The sequence below is a fragment of the Neurospora hispaniola genome (assembly GCF_033458365.1).
Source record: "Neurospora hispaniola strain FGSC 10403 chromosome Unknown B0T23scaffold_6, whole genome shotgun sequence".
Taxonomy (NCBI): Eukaryota; Fungi; Ascomycota; class Sordariomycetes; order Sordariales; family Sordariaceae; genus Neurospora; species Neurospora hispaniola.
Window position 1 is genome coordinate 456,706 of NW_026944411.1, and position 21,591 is coordinate 478,296.

General features: G+C 51.7%; 4 protein-coding genes across 4 annotated transcripts; 3 read left to right on the forward strand and 1 right to left on the reverse strand.

Annotated features, from left to right (window-relative positions):
* The first annotated feature begins 672 nt into the window (after positions 1-672).
* On the forward strand, positions 673-1,077 carry B0T23DRAFT_383884 (uncharacterized protein). Its single transcript, XM_062837439.1, has one exon. The coding sequence runs from the start codon at positions 693-695 to the stop codon at positions 930-932; it is 240 nt and encodes a 79-aa protein (XP_062690499.1). The 5' UTR covers positions 673-692; the 3' UTR covers positions 933-1,077.
* A 3,736-nt stretch (positions 1,078-4,813) lies between these two features.
* On the forward strand, positions 4,814-7,869 carry B0T23DRAFT_184739 (uncharacterized protein). Its single transcript, XM_062833124.1, has one exon. It carries the CDS (start codon positions 4,967-4,969, stop codon positions 7,391-7,393), a length of 2,427 nt encoding a protein of 808 aa, XP_062690500.1. The 5' UTR covers positions 4,814-4,966; the 3' UTR covers positions 7,394-7,869.
* Positions 7,870-8,729: 860 nt separating this feature from the next.
* On the forward strand, positions 8,730-11,834 carry B0T23DRAFT_383889 (diacylglycerol acyltransferase-domain-containing protein). Its single transcript, XM_062837440.1, has 4 exons — positions 8,730-8,854; positions 9,254-9,418; positions 9,599-9,687; positions 9,740-11,834. The coding sequence occupies exons 1-4, from the start codon at positions 8,737-8,739 to the stop codon at positions 11,348-11,350; spliced, it is 1,983 nt and encodes a 660-aa protein (XP_062690501.1). The 5' UTR covers positions 8,730-8,736; the 3' UTR covers positions 11,351-11,834.
* Positions 11,835-14,218: 2,384 nt separating this feature from the next.
* B0T23DRAFT_444855 (uncharacterized protein) lies at positions 14,219-18,153 on the reverse strand (the record flags this gene model as incomplete). Its single annotated transcript, XM_062840908.1, has 5 exons — positions 16,830-18,153; positions 16,475-16,635; positions 16,180-16,343; positions 15,822-16,012; positions 14,219-15,703 (listed from the first exon to the last, which is right to left on the reverse strand). The coding sequence occupies exons 1-5, from the start codon at positions 17,889-17,891 to the stop codon at positions 14,219-14,221; spliced, it is 3,063 nt and encodes a 1,020-aa protein (XP_062690502.1). The 5' UTR covers positions 17,892-18,153.
* Between the last annotated feature and the right edge of the window lie 3,438 nt (positions 18,154-21,591).

The window sequence follows — 21,591 nt, forward strand, 5'->3', positions numbered from 1 at the left end:
AAAGAATGTGGTAGAGAATCGAGGACTCTCTGTTGGATGGAAATCCTGATCGCAAAAAAAAAAGCGAAAGGGCGCCGATGATGTGGAGGTGGAAACAACCAAGTTGAAGGAACCGTCCAAGGGAGTGAAAGAAACGGAGCAAGAGAAAGTGGAGGAGGCGAGCTCAAGTAGTGTATGTACATACACCACTAGCGACTGTTGTGACCCCCTTGGACTGCAGACCTAGAACCCTGCACTGCACTACACTTACTAACGAGCGTGGTACACACAGTACGAAGGCGTGCGAAGCGAGCGGTGGGCAGGAAGGTGGGCTGCACTGCAGTGGAACGGGGCAAGACTCTTTCTGGCAAAGGGCTCCAAAGGGCCCCATCCGCCGGGCGGAAAAGCAACGTGACTCGAGCGAAATGAAGAGACCGTGACAAGGCACCCCTAGACGCTTCCTGCCAGAGACATGCAGTGTCTGGGGAACCACAACCAGGGCCCTCGCCGATTCGCCGTCTGGGTGGTCTGGCTGGCTTCCTCCGTCGTCTGCCAGCTCGGCCACTTGCCCTGGACCCGACGCGCCCGCCATTCTCCCGCCGGACCGCAGGACAACCACTGGAGATCCCTTCTTCCTTGGCGAATTGCGCTTCTAGGGAACCAGGAGATATATTGATGCCACGGGAGGAAAGTGGCAGTTATACAACACAACAATGTCCCATTGTCTTTGTGTGTGTGTGTGTGTGTGTGTGTGTGTGCGTGCGTGTGTGGATGTGTGTGTCTGTCAACCAGAGCGGCTGCGGTACACTGCAAGGCACAGGAACCGGGAACCTCAGGAACGCACGTGCAGGCATTGGATTTTGGCGAGAAAGAATTCAGGAACCGCTCGCTGTGATTGGCGAAAGCTGTTGAGTGCCAGGGTCTTTGCGCAGCATCAACAGGGGAGGAGATGAGCAGAGGCCACCCTCTCATGGACTACGGGGGGATGGAGGAAACTGGAGATTGGCCAAGATTGGCCAGAGGCTTCTATTTTTCCATTACCATGAGAAGAGGACGCCATCCATCAGCAATTTTCCACCGCTTCGATGTTTGTTTCATTCATTGCGCTGTGCCACTGCCGCGCAAGCACGATGATGACGTGGACATACCCCGGCTATATAGTGAATCCCTCTAACGCCACCCTTCGATGCAAGAGAAGGAAGGGCATACGGCAAGGTCTAGGTAGCTACGTATGTAACTCTGCTTCGTATAAAAGTCAGGGCTTCCCGGCTCTCCCCAGTTGTACCCGGACAACCAAGGCCTTGCCGACCTGTCTCCCCGTCACTTGGAAGTGCCGAGAATTGTGTTTCTGTCCTCCCCGGCCGGCAGCGGCAGTCGCAGCACAGTACACGCAGGGAATCATTCGCTGGGCTATTGTCCGATGGCATTGTCCGTTCCATGCTTTGTCTCTGTGGAAAAGGCGGCTCCGGAGATTGTGCTAATCACTGCTGCCCTCGGCCTTCTCCCATATGCTCCAAATAGGCGGGCAACTGTCCCCAGGAGTGACCCGGATGGGCAGCGCGGTTTGGCCTGATCCCGTTTATCGTCAATTGAATCCCTGCTGAATTAGTGTCACAGGTTTCTGTTCCTGACTAACCTGTTATGGTTTAGGGTGCATTAGCAAGCTGGCTTCGCCTTAGTGGGCACTGGGCAGGATGGGAAGGGTGGGTCGATTTACGATCCAGCAACAACCTCGTCAGGTTGTGTTTTCGCTTCCCTTTTCTTAGAACATCTTGCTGATAGAAGACGGTGCTACTGTACGAGTTCCAAGACTTCTGGTGAGAGATCTTGGCCACTTGTTGTTGCAGACTGTCGACGTGAGATAGTTGTCTGAAAAGGAGAGATGACAGCGGTCAGTGCGGTTGTGAACAGACCCTGCGGTTCAGCTGCATGCATGAGAATACAGCTCGGATGACAGGCACATTGCGAGCAGGAAATCTAACGACGTGACATCGGACGAATCCAGGCCCCATCACCATAAGCTCGGTATATGTGTTCCTGTTGTTTCTTTATCTTGCCTTAAGTCAAAACATCGAATTTTTGCTTGACGACGACGCTGTTCTACTGGACACTGCGTTGCTCTTTTCCTTCTCTGTTATGAAAGGCTGCTCTTTCATGCATTGCCTCAAGCGTTTCCCTGTCCTTAAATCGCACGGGCCAATATATCCCGGCGTATACTATGTTTAGGTATCTTTCGATGGATGGCTATCAAGCTTTTGGCTGGACGCTTAACACCCGACCAGAGCAAAGTCAAAAATGTGCCGTTATCTTATCGCCCTCTTAAAAACCCTGCGGCCCATCTCTCGCTCCAGCTTTGGGTTGATTAAACCCCTAATCTCGGCTGAACGCCTGACCATGTGAGCGGTGTTGTTGGACTGTTATAGCAACCGTTGGAATACGTCCGGATGCCACGAACATTCCACTGCATCACGCCAACCTGGCAGCCTGGTACCCAGTGGAAATTGAGAGGCTGCACCAAGTCGCAACAGATCGCGATACTGGAACGCTGAATACGATGGCCCAGATGATAGCCCAACAAACCAATCTCCAGGTCGTCAGGAATGCTAGGAGTGGCCCGAGCCACGAACGATCGATCGAAGAACAAGTGTCGTGCTAGCAGGGGAGATGAGGAGCTGTCTGTTCCGACTATCATCAGCATAGAATATGTCATTGATGGATCGATGTCTGTTTGACATTTGCATGAACGATGACAAGATCTTTGCTCGTCGAAGCGATGAAGATACGAGAGTGATCGGCCTTGCGAAGATAACCAGACCCCAGGTTATGATCGGATACATCCCGCATTGTTGTCCGATACAAGAACTACCCGGACCGAGTCTGGCCAGTCTTACGTTTGCCGATCATCATCTCTGAGCACTCGATATTGGGGCCGGGGGCCAGGTTGTCAGAACCCAGAAGAGCTACCAACTTAGAAGAAACTTGATCCTTACTGATCCACTTATTATTGCTGATCAGTTGAGTGCATTTAGAATTTGTCAGTGAACTTCATTGGTCGGGGGAACAAGTGAATAGCTAGAGCTCCAGAGTTACAAGCATGGAAGAAAAGACGCTATTGCTTCCGCTTCCTCAGATCCACATGCTGTCTTCAAGCTGACAGTTGTAGTGTATTGACTGAAAAGCACTCGCCCTCCCTCTGTATTTGTGTTAACCCTCCGCATGAGCAGGCATTCTTGGCATTCTTTGAGGCAGCCCGAACATTAAACCGTCCATTGAGTGTCCAACGGAGCAGAAGAGTAGCGAAAGTGGGCAGGTAAACGTTCTCGGGGCGTTGACTCCAAGTCACTATCAGGAGTTGCAGATGGTAGGTCTACCATCGTATCAAACTCGATTTGATGTGGTTAGGCCATTCCTAACGTCCACCTTTTGGATGGCAGAGAGACGACTGCTTCGTATGACAGTTACAATCAGCAGAAAGAGTGAAGCGGCTCTTTATCGAGCCGACGTCTACTGTGTAGCTGACCGCCGAACATCTGGCTTATGTCGCACAGCGAGCAGTTAGTGATTAAGTGATCTGTGGCATTGGTGACGGCACCACTCACGGATATCTGAAGAAAGAATTCAAATAAGAACACCACTCAAAGTCGGTCTTGAGACAGGCAGCCTGGTTGTGTTCAATATCGTTCAGACGGTGGAGGCATACTCCAAGCTACACAATCCCAATTCAAGGAAAAAGATTACGTTACCCGGATGCCTGCGCCACTTGATCTCGCGACACTTCTTAGTGGCGCCTCGGCGGCGTGGGTGGAATTTGGTGGTGTTCAGCCGAGGATTCAAACACGAAGCAACACAGCCACCGTTCAGCCGTAACCGATGAATGATCTTGACCTCTCCCGCTTGCAGCTTCGAGCTACGGTTGGCGATTCAGAAAGGAGGCCTGCATAGACCTGCCATTTGAACTTAATGTTGTCAGCCGTGGACGCTTGCTCGAAACACCATTACAAAGGACTGACGTCCAGTCTGTCGGCGTTCAATGACTGCTCATCCAATGGGCCCACTTGAGCAGCTGGAGCGCCGAGTAGCTAAGAGCTTGGAGAAATTGGATAGCTGTGTCTAATGAAGCGCAATGCTAGTAAAGAGATATATCTAATCAGTAATGTGCTAGATGAAGCCATGTTTGAGTAAATGAGATGGCTAGTTTTTATGTGAGACCAATTGGCTGGATGATCGGTGGTGGAAGAGCTGAGCAACGATTGGGAAGGGAGGGAGAGAAGGGGAAGGGGGGGGGGGGGGGGGGCGGGTGAGATCACGGTGGTGCGCACATGCAGCCAAACACACCAAGGCTACAGAAGACAGCTGGAAAAGCATGGTGGGCAGCTGTCAGTCAAGCCTTATTGGACAGAAAGCAGTCTTGGAACTACGGCCATTTATTGCCTCTTGGCGGTCGGCTGTCAGCCCGTGCACCTCCACACAACCCAGCCCATTTTTTTTCCCTTCCTCCCCGCGGTCCCCCGGCACAGCCTTTCCTCTCAACCGCTGGCATGAGGCTCACCACTTTGGAAGCACCCCCAGCTCTGGATTCCACCTCCACCTCTCCCTGAATACAGCGTGCTCTTGCCATCAATACGTTCGATCTTTGAGCTTCAGTCGATTGCTAGCTGTAGCCATTGCATCCTCTGTCTAGATCACCATCCCACCCATTGACGTGGCCCATCATCTGCCGGTTCCAGTCGGTGCTTTTAACGAACCGCCACTGACTACTTATCCACGACTCCTCCAACAAGCCGCGCCGCGAGTCTCCAACTTAGAGAGCTCTCGCCACGCTCTCCAGCCACACATCAAAGCCTCCAACACATCATCACTTGGTGATGCTGCCTGGACGACGGTGAGCCTAAAGCGTGATAGCAGTGTATCCATATATTTATTTGGACCACCTAAACCTTCGATTGGACGGCTTCAAGCGACGCCGTCTAGAGTTTCGGGCGACCTTATGGCTTCGGAAAAAGGGCATCTCGCGGCGACCGAGACACCTCTCGCGACACCCGCTACTTCGCAGCTCGCGGCAGCCTCGTCCGCCCCAGAAGCACCGCCGACAGCCACATCCGACGCCGCCTTCGCTCTCGCCGCCGAGATTTCCCGGGCCAAGTCGCTCAAGAGGTCTCGTGAGGAGACCCCGCCATCGCCGGATTCGGTAGAATCATCTTCTCCTGGCGACCTGTCCCCTTCCAAAATCGCCCGCTTGGTCGGCTTTGCCAGGTCGCCTCCGCCCTCCCTAAATGGTACCGCCGATCATGATGAGGAGAGACGCCGACGAGATGAGGAGCACCATGTTGAATCAGTGGCAGCATCCGAAAACCTGACTCATAGCCCTCTGGCCGACCTCATGTCCGGAGCGCCGTCGGGTTTGGCTCGACCACCCGACGCGCCAAGCGTTCCGCCATTGTCGAGTCTGGATGCTGCCGCCGATGCTGCTGCTAGGGCACTGAGTGCCGTTACTATCCCAGCGCCAACCGCGGTTACCAATGAACTCAAAGGTGTCAACCAGCCAAGCGCACCGAGCGCCCCCAGTCTTGCCAACGCGTCAGGCGAGGTAGTCAATAGTCCTGTGCCCATGGACGTCGACTCCCGGGAGGATCAGCGGCTTTATGCGTCACAGCCTGATGCGCAAATGGAACCTCAAGATAAACCTCCATCATCACTGTCCTATCCCGGAGTCCTTCCGCACGGCACTCCCATGTCAGCACCGGCCCCTCCTTCTCGAGGAATGAGTATGCCCATACCGAATGCTCAGGGTGCGGATGTGACGCCTCGGTCACCAGGCTCAAAGAAGCACAAGTGCCCCTACTGTTCCACCGAGTTTACTAGACACCACAACCTCAAAAGCCATCTGCTCACTCATAGCCAAGAAAAGCCCTATGTTTGCTCCACGTGCCAGATGAGGTTTCGAAGATTACACGATCTTAAGCGGCACAGCAAACTCCACACGGGCGAGAAGCCGCACATATGTCCAAAGTGCGATAGGAAGTTTGCTCGTGGGGATGCGTTGGCGAGACACAGTAAAGGAGCTGGCGGTTGTGCCGGTCGCAGGCCTAGTATGGGAAATTTCGGAGACGAGGATTACGATAGTGTGAACCCGACCGGAGCAGATGAATCAGGGCTGTCGAATGTTATGTATGAGGGTGCTGCTGAGGGTGAACTCGCTGCAGCGGAGGAGGAGCGCCGTCGGCTAAGTTTGCCGGCTATCAAAGCCCAACATGTACCCGGCCAACAAACAGCTCCCGATGGTTATGCTGCTCACTCGAGCACTTATCCCCCCGCAGGTCCCCGACCTGGCGGTCTATATCCTCCAAACGTTGATCGCGGGTCTACTGGCCCGCCCACTTCTCCAAGCGTGCCCAACAACCACACTCCTCACACCAGCATATCATCTATACCCCTTAGCTCGGGTGGCACGACCATGTATTCGCAGACTGGGATGACGGAGAGTCCCAAACCTCTGAGTCCGGGGACAGCTCAGCCCACCGCGCTTAGTCACGATGCTCTCACGCGTCAACGAGCAGCACCTCAGCAGCCCCATTTCAGACCAGCGGAACAAGCTCCAGCTTCTGGGTTATCACTACCATCTCACGGTATGTCACCAGCGGCCGAACAAGCCTGGCTTTCCCAATACCCTCCTGCTGACCGAGACCCGTCCCAAGGCAACACTAGTGCGCCTGCTTCTCCGGCAACCCAACAAACAGCCGCTCGTGGACGGAACCGCGCTTCGGGCGGACCTCCTGGTCCTAATAGGCCCGGCATGGTCGACGGCAACAACCTTTTCGCCGCTGGTGAGCAGGGTGTATGGTCGTACGTGCAGCACATGGAGGACAAGTTCAAACACTTGCAGTCTATGGTGGAGGCAACAAGCCAAACCAATACCGAGCTGACAGCTAAGCTTAACTCACACGAGCAACATATCTCTGTTTTGAATCAAAACAGTGCCGAGCTAGTGGCCAAGATCAACACATATGAGCAACATATCTCTTCTTTGAACCAGACTCTAACAAATTTGACGGCCAAGTGTACCAATCATGAACAGCACATTTCTGTCCTGACTGCCGAGGTCACGGCGCTCCGGCAACAGCAGCAGCATCAACATCAGCAGCAACATCAACTTCACCATCAACTAGAACATCATCGCCAGGAAAATCAAGAAGCCAATCTTCAAGAGCACCTACCTCAGCATCAGCAAGAGCATCAGCAGGGCCATCAGCAGCAACACCAATCTGAACACCAACCCGAGCACCAGCCTGAGCCCCAATCAGAGCACCAGCCAGGACACCAGCCAGAGCATCAGCAACAACATCATCAGCCAGAGCACCAGCAACAACACGTCCCTACCGAGACGCAAGAACCCCCGCCTGCAGCACAGCAATAGGAACGCGAACTCGCTCCGGAGGTCGCTGCTTGGGCGAGTGAGGCATGGATTCAGCACATGATTGGCGTCACCGAAAAGTGACAATCCATTCATTTCTATATGGACACAGACAAAGGCAACATGGAGGATACGAGTGGGGAATAAATCGAGTGTCCGGTCGGATCTGTCAGTTTTCGACTCCGGCAATATGCTTATTAGAAAGGCGGGACTCGTATCTTTTCTAGGTTGGGGGTTAGGTGGCCGGCATGGCGTTTTGATAGGCTTCACGTAGTTCACGCGGCGTCTGGTCCAGAGTCTAGAATCAGTTCGCAAGTGTTGCTTTTGCTTTTCGGCTTCGGCTGTTTCATCCTAGTAGATGGTGGTGTGACTGGCACACGCCTGGCTTCGATAATCCTTACATGGCGGGAGGATAGCTCCTAGAGGGCAATCAACAACATAAACGCGGTTTGATGGTTATAATCCACGTTGAGTTTATGCCGAGGTTAGGCATGATGCAGTTGAGGCTATCCGTCTGTCCGTCTAATAAGCGTGTTATGCTTTGCTTCTGCTAATAAGTTTTTATGATGTGCGAACGAGGTTTATGGTATTGGGCTTTAGGCAAGGACCACTGCTAGTGAATAAATTTGGGACAATACAGATGGGGTAGCGAAACGCAAAAGTGTCGGGAGGAAGAGTAAACAAGTATCTATCGTATGAATGTTGCCTGATCTCAAAGTGCATCTCACTGTTCAACCGCATTGCATGGTTATGGAAGGCATGTAAGTATACACGTGTACGGTAATGTCTACTATAAGGCCACTGCGCTTAGTCGGGGTTGAGGTGCAAGATGCTGTCGCTGAGACAGATCGGTCATGGTCTTGTCTTTTCTGAGGCTCTGGCCTAAATCGATCGCTTGGATATATCCAGTAGATTTATAGCCGTCATCTTCATCATGATGTTCTGTCTCAAGGCGTCAAGACTTCCTTTGCGCATCATAACGATGAGGAGAGGGGTCCATGAGCCTGTAGCACGGGCAATATGATCTGGAAACTCTGAACGCGGCCGAAGAAAGATTGCTCGCTGTTCTGCTCTGGGGTGGTGCTTGAAAGTCGTGCAGCCTCCGGGCCATTCCCGGAAGGAACGAGCAGGCAGGACGGGAGCTTTCGGGACCTCGGCCCCTGCAGAGATCACCCCACCCGAGAACGTCATAGATATCTGACAAGTATAGTACTAACAGCAAAGCACGGAATAGATGAGATGATATGTTAGCTCTATGCGCGAAAGCTACATGCTGGCAGGGACTCCACAGCGTCACGAACATCAACCCCTCGCTGCTGCCAGACATCAAGCCATCCATTGCATGCATGCCCTACACATTTGTCAAACCACCAGGCATCTCATCGCTCGAGCACCTCGGCTGGTCCCATCTACAGAGACTGGTGGAATGTGAACATTGCTTTGTCAAGTCCCAAGTCAGAAAAGGTATGTACGTTGCTCATTGTACACTTGTCGATTCTTTTTCGCACGCTCCCTCTCATTCATTCATGCCCGCTTTTGATTGAGATGTGAGAATACCGATTCATATCTCCTTCCAACTTTCCTCGTCAAACTACGTAGTAGCTTCCTCGGTCATCGATCCCTAGCTGCTTCCTACTCCCGTTTCATGGATCATGGCTGCTAAACCAGGAGAACCCCTCGCCGCACTTACTCGCTGCTTCTTTGTCGTCAAGTCCCTGCCCTGTCACCTGCCCGTTCTCCTGCCTGCCCAATGCTGCCCTGGGCTTGCTGCATGCTTGCAGTGAGGTCCCATGTTGACTGTAGTGTAGAATGAGCAAGGAAGGCGCGTCAATACTTCTCGCCATACGTTACTAAGCGTGACAGCGTCCGCAGTTGTCAACTCAAGAACATCTGACCACCACTCTGCACCGTACCTTCTTGTAGGCACCTCTCAGCTACGGCCACCGAGGAGTCTGACCACTGCACCCTCAAAACCCGTCTGGCCCATCCTCAGTCAAGGACCGCCTCTTAATTTTCTTTTCTACCGAGGTGAGCAATCAACTACTGGGACTCCCATCACACATCTTGCCATGGCAGACGCCTCTGGACCCCTTCCTCCGCGGAGCGGTTCCCTGTCCAGAAAGAAGTCCGGCAAGAAAAATAAGAAGAACAGCCAGAAAGCGGCTCCCAGTGAGATACCGGTGCTAAAAGGGGTCGATAAACACGCAGCTCGTCACGGTCAGACCTCAGCCTCTGCTGATCGGGCCTCCGGCACCCCGGCGAATCAGAAGGAGAAACAGCTACATACCAAGACTTCTGTAAGTGACTTCAATTTTCGGTTTTCACCACCCACACACTAATGTTCGTCAGATACCCGACCTGAAACCTTCAACAACCAGTGTTGATTCTGACGCCACTGCCAGCGCCAGCGCATCGTTGGGATCACTGAACACTAAAGCCTCCCACGAAAACCCGGCCAAGATGTCAAACAAGAACAAGAGAGCGGTGACGGATGAGTCCGCCGATTTTTCGATCTCAGATCCAGCAACTACCAACCCGGCTACGCCTTCCTCCACCCAAGTCGATGGGGTCCTCGAGACGGACACTCCGCGGACAGAAGTTTCGCAGACGGCAGGAACGGCGCCGAGTACCGGTGTTGATTATGCTGATGCTCTCAAGGATGCCTTGAAGGAGAGTGGAACGAAGGAGGGAACAGAGGAAAGAGTTGAAGATCTCCCGCAGGAGGGTGCCCGCGAGGAACCAGCCGAGAAGCCTTCCAGGAAGACCGTGCTCCCAATTCATGACGACACAGCTCGAGAGGAGCCCAGCAACGCGGACCACGACGTCAGACGAGAGAAACAAGCCTTGTACGACGAATACCCTTCATTGTATTTCGAGGGCAGCGACAATGAGCTGGCACAAATGGAGCGGGATAGAGCCAACGCATACCAGGCTGCCGGCATCAGATTTGCGCCATTTAACATACCTTTACAGCGAAGACTCCAGACCCTGGCGGTTCTGCTACACTCGCTGATTATTGCCACTACCGTATCCTTCTTTTTCTTCCTGTGCGCCATCCCTTTACTCTGGCCATTGGTTATCCCATATCTTCTTCATATGCTGCTTAGCAAAGCAGCATCCGACGGAAAGTTGCGCTTCCGCTCAGAAAGGTTCCGGCACTCCCGAATCTGGTACTTCTTTGCAGACTACTTCCCGGCTAAGCTGCACAAGACGCACGATCTTTCCGCTGATAGGAAGTACATCTTTGGTTATCACCCCCACGGCATCATCTCACATGGCGCTTACGCCGCTTTTGCCACCGAAGCCCTCGGTTTCTCTGAGAAATTCCCCGGGATTACCAACAGCCTGCTTACCCTGGACAGTAACTTCCGCATCCCGATTTACCGCGACTATATCCTTAGCATGGGCCTCCGCTCCGTTTCGAAGGAGTCAATCACCAATATCCTCAGCCGCGGCGGTACTGACGGTCACGGCGCGGGCCGTGCTGTTACCATTGTTATTGGTGGTGCTCGAGAATCACTGGAGGCTCAACCTGGTACACTCCGACTCGTGCTCGGCGAGCGCAAGGGCTTCGTCAAGGTGGCCATGCGCACTGGCGCTGATATCGTTCCCGTGCTCGCATTTGGCGAGAACGATCTCTACGATCAGGTCAGTCCCAAGAGCCATCCGTACTTGCATAGGCTCCAGATGTTTGTGCTCCGAACCCTCAAGTTCACTCTGCCGTTTTTGCATGGAAGAGGCATTTTCAACTACGATGTGGGTCTGATGCCATACCGCCGGCCGTTGAACATTGTTGTCGGCAAGCCGATCCGGGTTACAAAGAGGGCCGAGAGCGACCTGGAGACAAGCGAGATTGACCAGCTACACGGCCTTTATGTAAAGGAGCTGGAGAAGATGTGGGGGCGCTACAAGGACGGGTTCGCCCCAGAAAGGATTGAGGAAATGCAGATACTGAAATAGGATATCAGAGTGGACAACGGACAGGTGGAGGCGAGGGAGGAAAGAAAGAGAGGATGGTCAATACCATGTGGATTCCACATTCATTAAAGAGACAGATTATCTGGGGTAGTCATGAAATGGGTGGCCAGGACAGTTTTGCTACGGACTATGACAAGGGGCGGATATATCTTTATCACTATGCGGAGATGAAGATATGATTTTCATATTACAAAATGGAGTAGTCGGCTAAAAATACACGTTGTTTGTTCGGTTCATGGTTGTTAAGCCTGCGCTTTCGTCTGTCTCCGATCGAAACCTTGTTCTTCGTCATCTCTCAAAATTATTATAAACTTGACAATGGCGCATACACCTTATTTTTGACACGAGAGTCAACCAAGAAGCTGAGTCACTCTCTCACGATGATAAGATACTGTGCGATCTAGTCATGTCACTCATGAAAGAAAAGAAAAGAAAACACTTTTCAATGCAAAAATGGCTGGAATGCGCAAACAGCAAGCAACAAGTCTCTCAAGTCTTCCCCGGATATCGGTCTATATGTTCCTGTCGGGTCGCCTGACACAACGGACTGGGGTCTCGGTGAACCGAGGGGTTTGAGAACTCGGAAAGGAAAGATGGAAAGAAATGTGCTAAACGGCTGTTTAATCAAACATGGGGATGGAAACAGTGACATTGATTTGGCTTCGAGTAGCTCCATTCGTCCTCATTTGATGATTGAACACGATCCAAGTCGAAGGCTGAGACTAAGGGGATGGACAAGAAATGCTGGGAAGCAGGCTAATTGTATAATGATGATGATGATGATGACGTTATAGGGTTTCGTTGTGTCGAGAACGGGAAGGAGGAGGAAGAGAGTCGGGAACTCGGAGGGAGGTCAAAACGAAGATGAGGCAAGGCAAGGTAAAGTGTTGGTAAATACTCTCTGTGCATCTCTTATATACGTAAAACATCGGGATAGAAGAGGCATCTTTCAGCTTCTTGGCATCTGGAGAAGATGATGGAGGGTCGAGGCTGCCGAAATGTGTTGAGAGGGGAATCAAATCGCTGTTCTTGATGTTGTGATGTCCGTCTCTCTCTCTGACTTTCTTCTGTGACTATCCGGGTCTTGTTATTCCTAAAAGGTAAATAGCCTAGATCAACGACAATCATCTTCGTCTTTCTACCTGCTTCTCAAATAACCTCCATTTCACGGGTCGACGAGTGGTGACAGAGTAGTAGTACATACACCACACTTCGACATTGTACTTACCCAAGAAGGGTACCTTACCGTGGCTGTAAAGCCCAAGTCTCGATGGAAACGAGAATAAGAAAATAACATCGTGGTCTCAGGGAACGACGACAACAGGAAGGAAAGCCCTTCGTTGGGTACTGTTTCTGTTTCTGTTTCTGTTTCTGTTTCTGTTTCTGTTGATGCGTTGCTTCGCTCCGTATCTCAGTGTTTTCTTCTTAAGTGGAAATTTCCTACTACCTATGAGGAAGGAACGATCAGGACCGGGTGTCTCCAGTGAAGCCAAAAGGTACCTACCTTAGTTATCTCTACCGACATACTGCAAGGTACCTAACAACAATATTCAAAAGTCTTGGAAGATACTTACCGTCACTGTATGATGTCCTCCGTCGTCCAGCTCGTCTCCCTTGCACAAACTACGTACCAAGAGGGCATTCTCGCTACCAGTTATGTTATCAACTCTGACATAACTCATTAGCAGTTCTTGTAAGCAGACTATCTATCTGGAGTACAAATGCAGGGTCAATCGAAAAAGATCGAATGCATGAAAGACCGTCAAAATGATTCGGAAAGAAAATAGGAATGCACAAATGCAATACAACACACCCACAACCAGACAACCAAGCTTGACACTTCGGTGTCTCCGTAAACAATGAAGTAGTGCTTGGTACTACGTCGATATTATCGTGATTATCTCTCGTTACCTAGGTTACTCTCAGATTGAACGGTTCGAAACGTTGGAAACGGCCCGTCTTGTATCTAAACTCGTAAACTGGTAACCAAACGAATGAATCATAAAGTTGGAAGTCATGTCCCACTCACCTCCTCTTTACTCTCGTATATTACTGTACCGCCTATGGAAGATTGCTCGATACGTATGTAGTCTAGAGATACAACGGTGCATTAGTTATGGATGGTACGCACTGACGTTGGCTCGGTTATTTAGGTATTGTTCGTTTCGCTTCCATCTCGTCTCAACCCGTGTGTGTCTATATGCGTTTTGACTTTCCGTCCCATGTTTCGCCCCGCCGTTCATCCGTCCCGTGTTTATTCTGGAATGTCTCGAACGCCTTAATTTCCTTTCCACTTCCCGCCTTTCCGACTTCCGTCCCTCCTGTCGCAGTTCGGGAAAAAGAAGGTTCGGTTAGAGTACATTTCATGAACCACAATGCATTTCTTCACAGTGAGAAGGACAATGAGAACCTATTCTTGGTTTTGCTGGTTTCAAACTTGGTGATCGTTGCTGTCGCCTGCTAGAATACTATAGCTTTTTATTGATGGGACCAAGTGATGATCCAGGCACGCGAAAGGTGGATGCGTCGTGTAAAATTAAAACCATGCAAGAAAAAAAGGAAACAAAAAAAAAAAAAAAGCAAAACACCGAAACTCCTCGCCAGCCATTGAAATGCTCAATGATACAAAGCCAAATGTCCTCTTGAACGCCTCGCAGTACTATGGCAACTGATGCATTCAAAAAAATAAAAAAGAAATAGGAATAGAAACAGTAATAGAAAATAAGAACAAAGAGGGGTTGGTTTGCTGCTAGGTGGTTCTACCCTTTCTGTCAATCTCTCCTCAAGAACGTTTTGATCTGTATCTTAGAAAGTTTTGTGACGAGATAATTTGTGTTGGTTGTCCTCCTCTTACGTCCGTCGAACCCGCTTCCAGATTCGCTTCATGACCCCCTTCTCCGAGGTGATGCTTGCCTGGTTTTCTAAGCTTTCATTGAGTATTGGCTCCCCGTAAAACATGCTCTTGTTTTCAAATCCGCCCAAAGACATCGACTTGCGGGTATTCCGGTACAAGGGCTTCCCTTGCTGCCATCCGTAGATCTCGTTCTCGTGCGCCCGCAAATCGGGACGTGTCAGAGTCATGCGCAGCGTCATTTCGCGGGAGTTTGCGGGCACCTGAGCATATCCCCCAGCTCCCTCCGAAAACATGCCATATCCGTCTCTCAGAAATGTTGGATCACTCGAAGTAGCACGTTGAGGGTGGGATCTGGTCTCGAATGCTTGGGGTGTTTTGGGCGACTCGGGATCCGCAAGTGATGGCTGATCGCTGTTGAGAGAGACATGCTCGTCGTCGTCATCAGCCAAAAATGTACCCATGGCCCAGGTATCTTCTTCTTTTGGCGTCGACTGAATCTTCTTGCGGGCAGGGCCGAGGGGCATTTCCATGAACTCGGTACGGACCATAGACCCTGCGCCAAGCGCGTCCGTAGACGGAAAGCCAAACTCGATAGCCTCATCGAATTTCTGAGGAGAGGCAAGATAAACGCGTAACTTCAATCGAGCCTCAGGATCTTGATAGTGAGCTGCAGATGGGTCAAATATTGAATCCTGTGGGCTGTGCTTAGGTGTGATGAGCGACAGAGTGCGCGACTTCCGGTGTGTGTGTCCGTCCGCCGAGTTAGCGACACTACTTGCCGAGGTAGGCGCTGATGACCCAGTTGCTAGGGCATTGTGGCTTCCTGGTCTGCTGCTGAGGGTAGGCGTGGACGGTATGCCGAATGGAAGTTTGGATACAGACATTTGCCTGCGGAAAGATGGTCGTTGTTGTTTTGGAGATGGAAGGCCGTCCCTCAAATTGGCATGGTAATCGTCCAGGAAAAGACGCAAGTCCAGATCGTCTTCTTCGTCGAGCCATCGGAAGCTTTCATAAAACGACTGAGGTAATTCTTCACTGATGGGTTGCTCAGAACGGTTCTTGACGCCTTCTCTAGCCTCCAAAGTGTTTTGCTGAGACATATGCGACGGCATGAGGCCCTCCCTATTCACGCTTGGGTGGCCATTGTTCCTTCTGTTCATCTTGTATATAGCCTCGTCTGCTGCGTCCAGAATGACGCTAGCACGGAGACGCCTTGCAAGAGCAAGCTGCTCTTCGCGGGTTAACTCTTGTTGGTGCATGTTGTCAACAGATGCCTGTGGTATTTCGAGAACAGGAGATGGCAGGCTCGATTCCCCTCCTAATGGTCCCCGCCCGTCACGACTGACGATTTGCTCCGAGCGACTTTGCTGTTTGTGACCCTTTTGGCGTTTGTAGTTGGATATCTCGTCGTAGTGTCGTGTGATGCCGTCGATGAGGTAAGACTCCCGAGCAAAGCGCAACCTTTCGAGGGTTGAGAAGTACTGTGAGGTTTTTGTTTTAGCGAGGACTTCAAGAAGAAAAGCGGTTTCAAAGAATAGAATCATAAGATACGTTGATCAAGCCATCTAATATAACGTGTAAGGGTCACCAGCATATGACGGGCAGTTTGGGAGCTTGAGCGGGAGGGACACAACGAAGCCAGTGAGGTGGCATGGATAAGGGCAAGGGGTCCCTGAGCAGCTTTGACTGGCAGGCGTTGGACCCGCATGCAGGAGAGTCAAATGAAGCTGCAAGTGCGCGGAAGTGAGTTGAAATAGGATCCCTGTCCAGGTGCAAGACGTCCGTGTTCACTGAACGATACGAGACGCTGCACCACCTTCTCTGCCGAAAATTGCTCGATCTCAACAAGTGGTTTGAGGTTAGGTTGCCAAAGAGCCTATCCTATGGAGCTCGACAGGTGCGTTGTTCGCTTCAGCAGCCGGAGAAACAGTAAAAAGGTATGCGCCTGGGAAAATACCGTCGTCCATCGAAAGCAGTCTTGTTGGCCAAATCAAAGCCAACCGAGATTTGCCCTTGTTGACAGGCACTCGCTCGTCAACCAATGTGACATGAGAAGCCTCAAGAAGCAGAACCTCAGGTGTCTGAGTGCTTACTGGGGCGCGAGAAGCGCTCAGCGAAGAGCTGGACTATGTCATCTAGGCCTGGTGATATCAACCATTGGCGGAGGACGTTCATTTCATCTGTCTGCCAATTCTACCAGCCTCTTGAGGTAGCTCCAATTCCTTCAACGCCTCGAGGCGCGAGCTCCTCACCTTTTCAGGGGCGCCGTCCCGCCATGTTCCCCAATTAAGGAGCGGCTGTGATGCTCTGACGGTGGTGCGCACCGGTGGGTGTCATCGCCGGACAGAAGCAAAGGCGAGGGGGACTTCCAATTGGACATGACTTGTGTGACATATGCAGGATCTAGCACTTGCTGCAGGAACCAACAGCGAGCGGGAGGGGGTAGGTGAGAGAGGGGTGATGCCCAGAGAGGGTAAAAGAAAACACACAAAAAAAAAAGGCAATCGAACAGAGAGAGAATTTGGCTCAAACACCAATGAACATCAAGTCCCCGTGCCGGCATCAGATATAGAGTTTGGGGATTCTCTAGAAATTTCGGGTACACACCTTGCGCTGTATTGCCAATGGCAGAGCCTCAAACTCTTCCCGGGTCATCTGTGGAACCGCATTGGCCTGACTTTGTCGTGTCCCAATGCTGCTAGATCTGGAATGGGTAAATCGCTTGTGTGTCGTCGGCTTGGTGTCTGCGAAACCATGTCCTGCATACTCGAGCGGCTGCTGCGGCTTGCCGTTATGGTCCATGTGCTGATGATGATGTAGTTTTGTCCACAGAGAGAAGAAGGGACTGGGAAGTCGGGCCATCTGCTCGCTGTGAGCCGAATGCGGCCGGCGTGACCGCTGTTGAGCGATGGTTTTGGCAGCATAGTTAGACCGGCCAGAGGGCGCGGCCCCATCAGCCGAAGCCACATCTGTAGGGTCAGGCATTATGGGACCGTGTTGGATGCTCGAGAAGCTGCTGCTGGAATTATCGAAATAATGGTGAAATGCGCAAGGTTCGGAGGCGAGACTTTTTGTCGAAGCTGGGGGAGAAAGGTAAAATGAGCGGTAGACAGGACTCCTTGGAAGATTGACGTCGACGTGAAATGGACTGAACTTGTCTAAGCCCAAGTCGGGCTGATGATGGCGCTCGCTGTTGCCGCTATGGAAATATGAACAGTCGTCGAGGAAAGTGCCAATGTTGGTGCTTTGGTCGTGCGTTGTGTTTGTTGGGAAAAACCTGAAGGGAAGGTGGAAAGCAAAATCTCGCGGGCTCCTGTTGTCTATCGACAGAGGTGTCTGGGGAACGTACGTCCATGGTTCAACAAGGGGTTCATCGTCTAGCTGATCTAGGCGCTGGCGAGCATGGTGATCTGGCAGAGTCGGTGTCGCTGCCCCAGCGAACGGGGTTGGTGGACAGCTAGAACACCATGCCGGACACCCTCCCGGACCAGGAGACAGGGGCATGGAGAAGCTGCGGTCGGCCGACATGTCATCGAGGTCCAGCAGGGCGTCAAGGGCACCAATGCCATTCGCAGGCACGTGTGGCACATTTTGCTGGCTCTCCGGCACCACGAAGGCGGCCGCGGAACTAGCGCCTTGAGACTCCCGCCCAACTGCGAGGCTGCCCATCTCGCTACCGCGCTACCACTCAGCCGACTCGGTCACGTCGCGAGCGCAGCAACCACCGCCAATTGAGCCTGAACAGCGGAGGACCAAGGCGGTGATTTAGTGTGATGGGGATTTTGACGGCGGCACCTGATGAGACGTTGAACTGTTCCCCAACTCTTCTCTCCACGTCCCGTTGTTGTTCCTACAGGGTCCAGGTCCCTATTTCCCGACCTTTTTACACTAGCTCTCCCACAGCTCTCCTGGCTCTCTTGGCTATTCTGTTCCCAGTTTTAAGATCAAGGTGGGGCTGCCAGGCCAAGTGGAAGCGAAACCGCAAACGGCAATCTCAGAATAGAAGACAAGCAGGAACCTCGAGATGAAGTGGCCGTTGCTAAATTTCTGGGTCGGCCGATGTGACTGTCGGCTTGTCCCCGGATCAGATAGCGCACGTGGACTCCGCGGGAACTGAATGAAAAGATTAAAAAAAGGTACGAAAACAGACACCCTCCAGCGAGTCCACGTACGGGGTAATGAGCGATCAGCCCAATTTGCGATGGTTCCGCTGATGTTTCAGTTCTGTCTGTTTAAAAAGAGACGTTGTCGCCGTTGATCGTTGGAGATAGCGGCGAGGATGACAAGTTGATATTTTCTGTTCGCAAGGGAAAATCGGTGCCTCAACAGGAGGGGTTCCCTTCCAGTGCTTGAATTGACCGCTGAGCTGCTGCTTCAGTTGTGACAGATGCAGGTGAAGCCCCCCTCTGACGCCGCAGTGGATGTCGGATAGAGGTAGCGAATTGGATCGATGTGATGCGGGCGTCGTGCAGTGGCAGGCAGATCCCGTCGTTTGCTTGTGGAGGACTGGCAATAGGGTACCTAGTGGGGAAATGGAGATCGCTTCAGGCTTTTGCTCGTTATTTGTTAATGAAGCAATATCGCACATGGCATCTACCATCCAAGAACCACCACGGTACCGAGGCCGCTATCATGTGATGGACGTGATAAGAGGCAATTGCCGTCGATGATCGTTTCCTTCTTCAAGGGTCTTGTCGATATTGATCTGGAGTCAGGTTCTTGTCGAGGTCTCGGCCGTCCGCTTAGCTCGGTTGCAACAGACTTGTGATGGCGGGAGTGGGTCTAGGATGATATACTGCGTAGAAGGAAGACGAAGAGATAGGTAGGTAATCTGTGAAAAGAAAGAACAAAGACTTTGAATTTATTCTGCGGTGAGAGTTGAACTGGCTCGTCTTTAATTCACCCTTTCTCTTTTGTCTGTACGTCTCCTCCTTTCCAAACTCCCCTCGTGTTCGAAACCGATGGGGGCCTGGGTTGTAGTAAGCTAAGGGGGTCTCTTGAGGGGTTCTCACTACGTAAGTACCGAACGGGGATTCGGGATCTGTGACCGGAAACATCTAACAAACAGAGATGGATAATTATTTGCAGGTGGGCTGCGCACCTGCTTGCTGTATCAAGTGCTGGCTGTATGTCGGTAGCCGAGCAATCAAGGATTCGAGACAATTGAGATAATTGGTTGAAAGGGACTGGACTGAGAGAACGTGGACAATCCAACGCAGATACTTATCGTCTTCGACCTTCGAATCTTGCTCTTTCACGAAAGCTGCAAGACAGACTATGCCAGGTGCTCTGGACTTGATAGTACACTCCGCATCACGATCCAGGTCGTCAATGTGTCTTCTCCTCACGTTCTTCACCGTCTTCGCGCCTGACATACGGCCTGAATCAACACAAGGGCGACGCCCCAAAGTTTGTCCCTGAAACATGCTACTTCTTCCACTTCAATTGACGTACGACAGAGGCCAGTGGACAAACACGGTTAAACAACGCTCACTACAAGACGCAGACACTGTGGCCTCTGCTATCCCTCCTCCAGCGGCTCCTCGCGATTCCAGGAACCAGTAATTTGGGTCCGTCCCGTCCTCCGTCTCGCGGCTGGGAGAAGTTTGACGAGGTGGCACCGTCGCTGCCGATTTGACATCCCACTCCGTTCCCGTTCGGTGGTTCCCGCAATTGGGTCTCACATTTTGCTCTAGTGTGCGATCTCGGGGTGCCGCTGACAGATCGGCGGCTGCAAAATACGGGTTCAGCAAACCAGGCGGGCAAACCCAGGCTTTCCGGGCTCTGACATCTTTATCTCAGACAGGTCGCTTGGAGGTGTTGCAGTTGTTGCGGCTTCCCTTCCCCTGATTTTCTTCTCGCCGTTTCCGTTGGGTGGTGCACAGATCAGGGTCCCTAGCAACCGCCGTGAAGCGAGCCCTCGAGGAGTCAGGGGAGCTACGAGGCCGATTCGGGAACACGCAGTAACTCAACACCCAGAACAAATGAAGGGGTAGTACGGAACGACAGAGCCAAAGACGAATCCGTGGGGTTCGATAAGGGACGGAGGATAGGCAGGAAAGTCAAAAGGTCAAGACTCGAGAACCACATCGTCGGGTTATTCGGGCCCAGTGTAATCGAGCCTTTCGATCAGGATGGCCTATCAGACCAGTGTGCTTAGGTCTGGCGACTTTAGACTGAGATGTATATGGCATGCTCCTTCCATCTTCCAGCGCTACGGCATCCCTTTGGTTTTCGAATGGCTATCGCTGTTGCGTCGTCTCATGAGATCCGGTACCTACACCGTCTTCGGAAACCAAAGCACCATATCGGATACACTGGCTTGCCCATATCCCGGGCCTTTGCAGACTCGGCTGGCGGCCACAATAGTTAGACGAAGCGTGTGAGAGCATCCCCTTGAACAGAGTAGCGAACTTCGGCTTCAGGGGCGCACCAATGCATCGTCCGGAATGTAGATCAAGCAACAACGCTCCTGCTTTGGTCGTACTACAACCGGTTCAGTCACCATCACCACCCCATGCAATTGAGGGTCCATGTTGACAACCTATATGTTTTTCAGCTTCACACAGCAACAGAGCGGTTGGATGTGATATAATGCTTTTGCAATGTCAGCTCCATATCGAAGAGTTCTCCTCCAACAGACCAGACATGAGCATTAGCGTATGTCGCCGCTTTTGCAGCTCCCGCCAGGGCATATGTCTTGAAACGGCCGAATATGACTGAAGGATCCAATCTTGAAGAACAACTTCCACTGGAGTGGTCCACGTATAAAGACAGCTTTGAATCAGAACGCCGAGGCACAATCATCTTCTTGTTTGCTATTTGACAAGGATATAAAATCTCCACTGACTAGTGGTGGGCAGCCTGACGAGTGTTGCCGATGAATACAAACATTGGGCTGCACTACCGTCGAGCAATCATGAATCATACCAGCTTGAATAGACTTGCCGGCCGAAAGCCGATGGTCATCAATCACAATCGATCTACCTACCCCGAAATACCGAGGGAAGCCTTCACGAAAAGAAGAAAACGCTTACTGGCATGACTGAAAGAACAGTCATCATGCAAACATTTGTAAGGCGCATTTTATTTCGTTTCAGAAGCAATGGGCCACAGTTTGGTGATCGGGGTCAAGGCAAAGAAAGCTCAAGCTGAACTGGAACGCCACGCGGCATTGGACTAACGGGTCGTTGAGTTTAGAATGACAAGAAGTTCACCTTGTCAGGACACAACTCAGGTCCGTGAGCATTATTCACAGTGTACGTTGCTATTTCGCTCGCATTGACACTTGTCGAATTACAAAGTCGATTCCACGAGCAGTTAACTACCTAGATGTGATGATATCTGAAAACGCACAATATCATCCAGT

Bases quoted from the DNA above. Each gene is read 5' to 3' on its own strand.
- B0T23DRAFT_383884 (XM_062837439.1), top strand. From the start codon at position 693: ATGTCCCATTGTCTTTGTGTGTGTGTGTGTGTGTGTGTGTGTGTGCGT.
- B0T23DRAFT_184739 (XM_062833124.1), top strand. From the start codon at position 4,967: ATGGCTTCGGAAAAAGGGCATCTCGCGGCGACCGAGACACCTCTCGCG.
- B0T23DRAFT_383889 (XM_062837440.1), top strand. From the start codon at position 8,737: ATGCCCTACACATTTGTCAAACCACCAGGCATCTCATCGCTCGAGCAC. The intron at 8,855-9,253 runs GTATGTACGTTG...TAAGCGTGACAG, and splicing joins CAAGTCCCAAGTCAGAAAAG to CGTCCGCAGTTGTCAACTCA. The intron at 9,419-9,598 runs GTGAGCAATCAA...ATAAACACGCAG, and splicing joins TAATTTTCTTTTCTACCGAG to CTCGTCACGGTCAGACCTCA.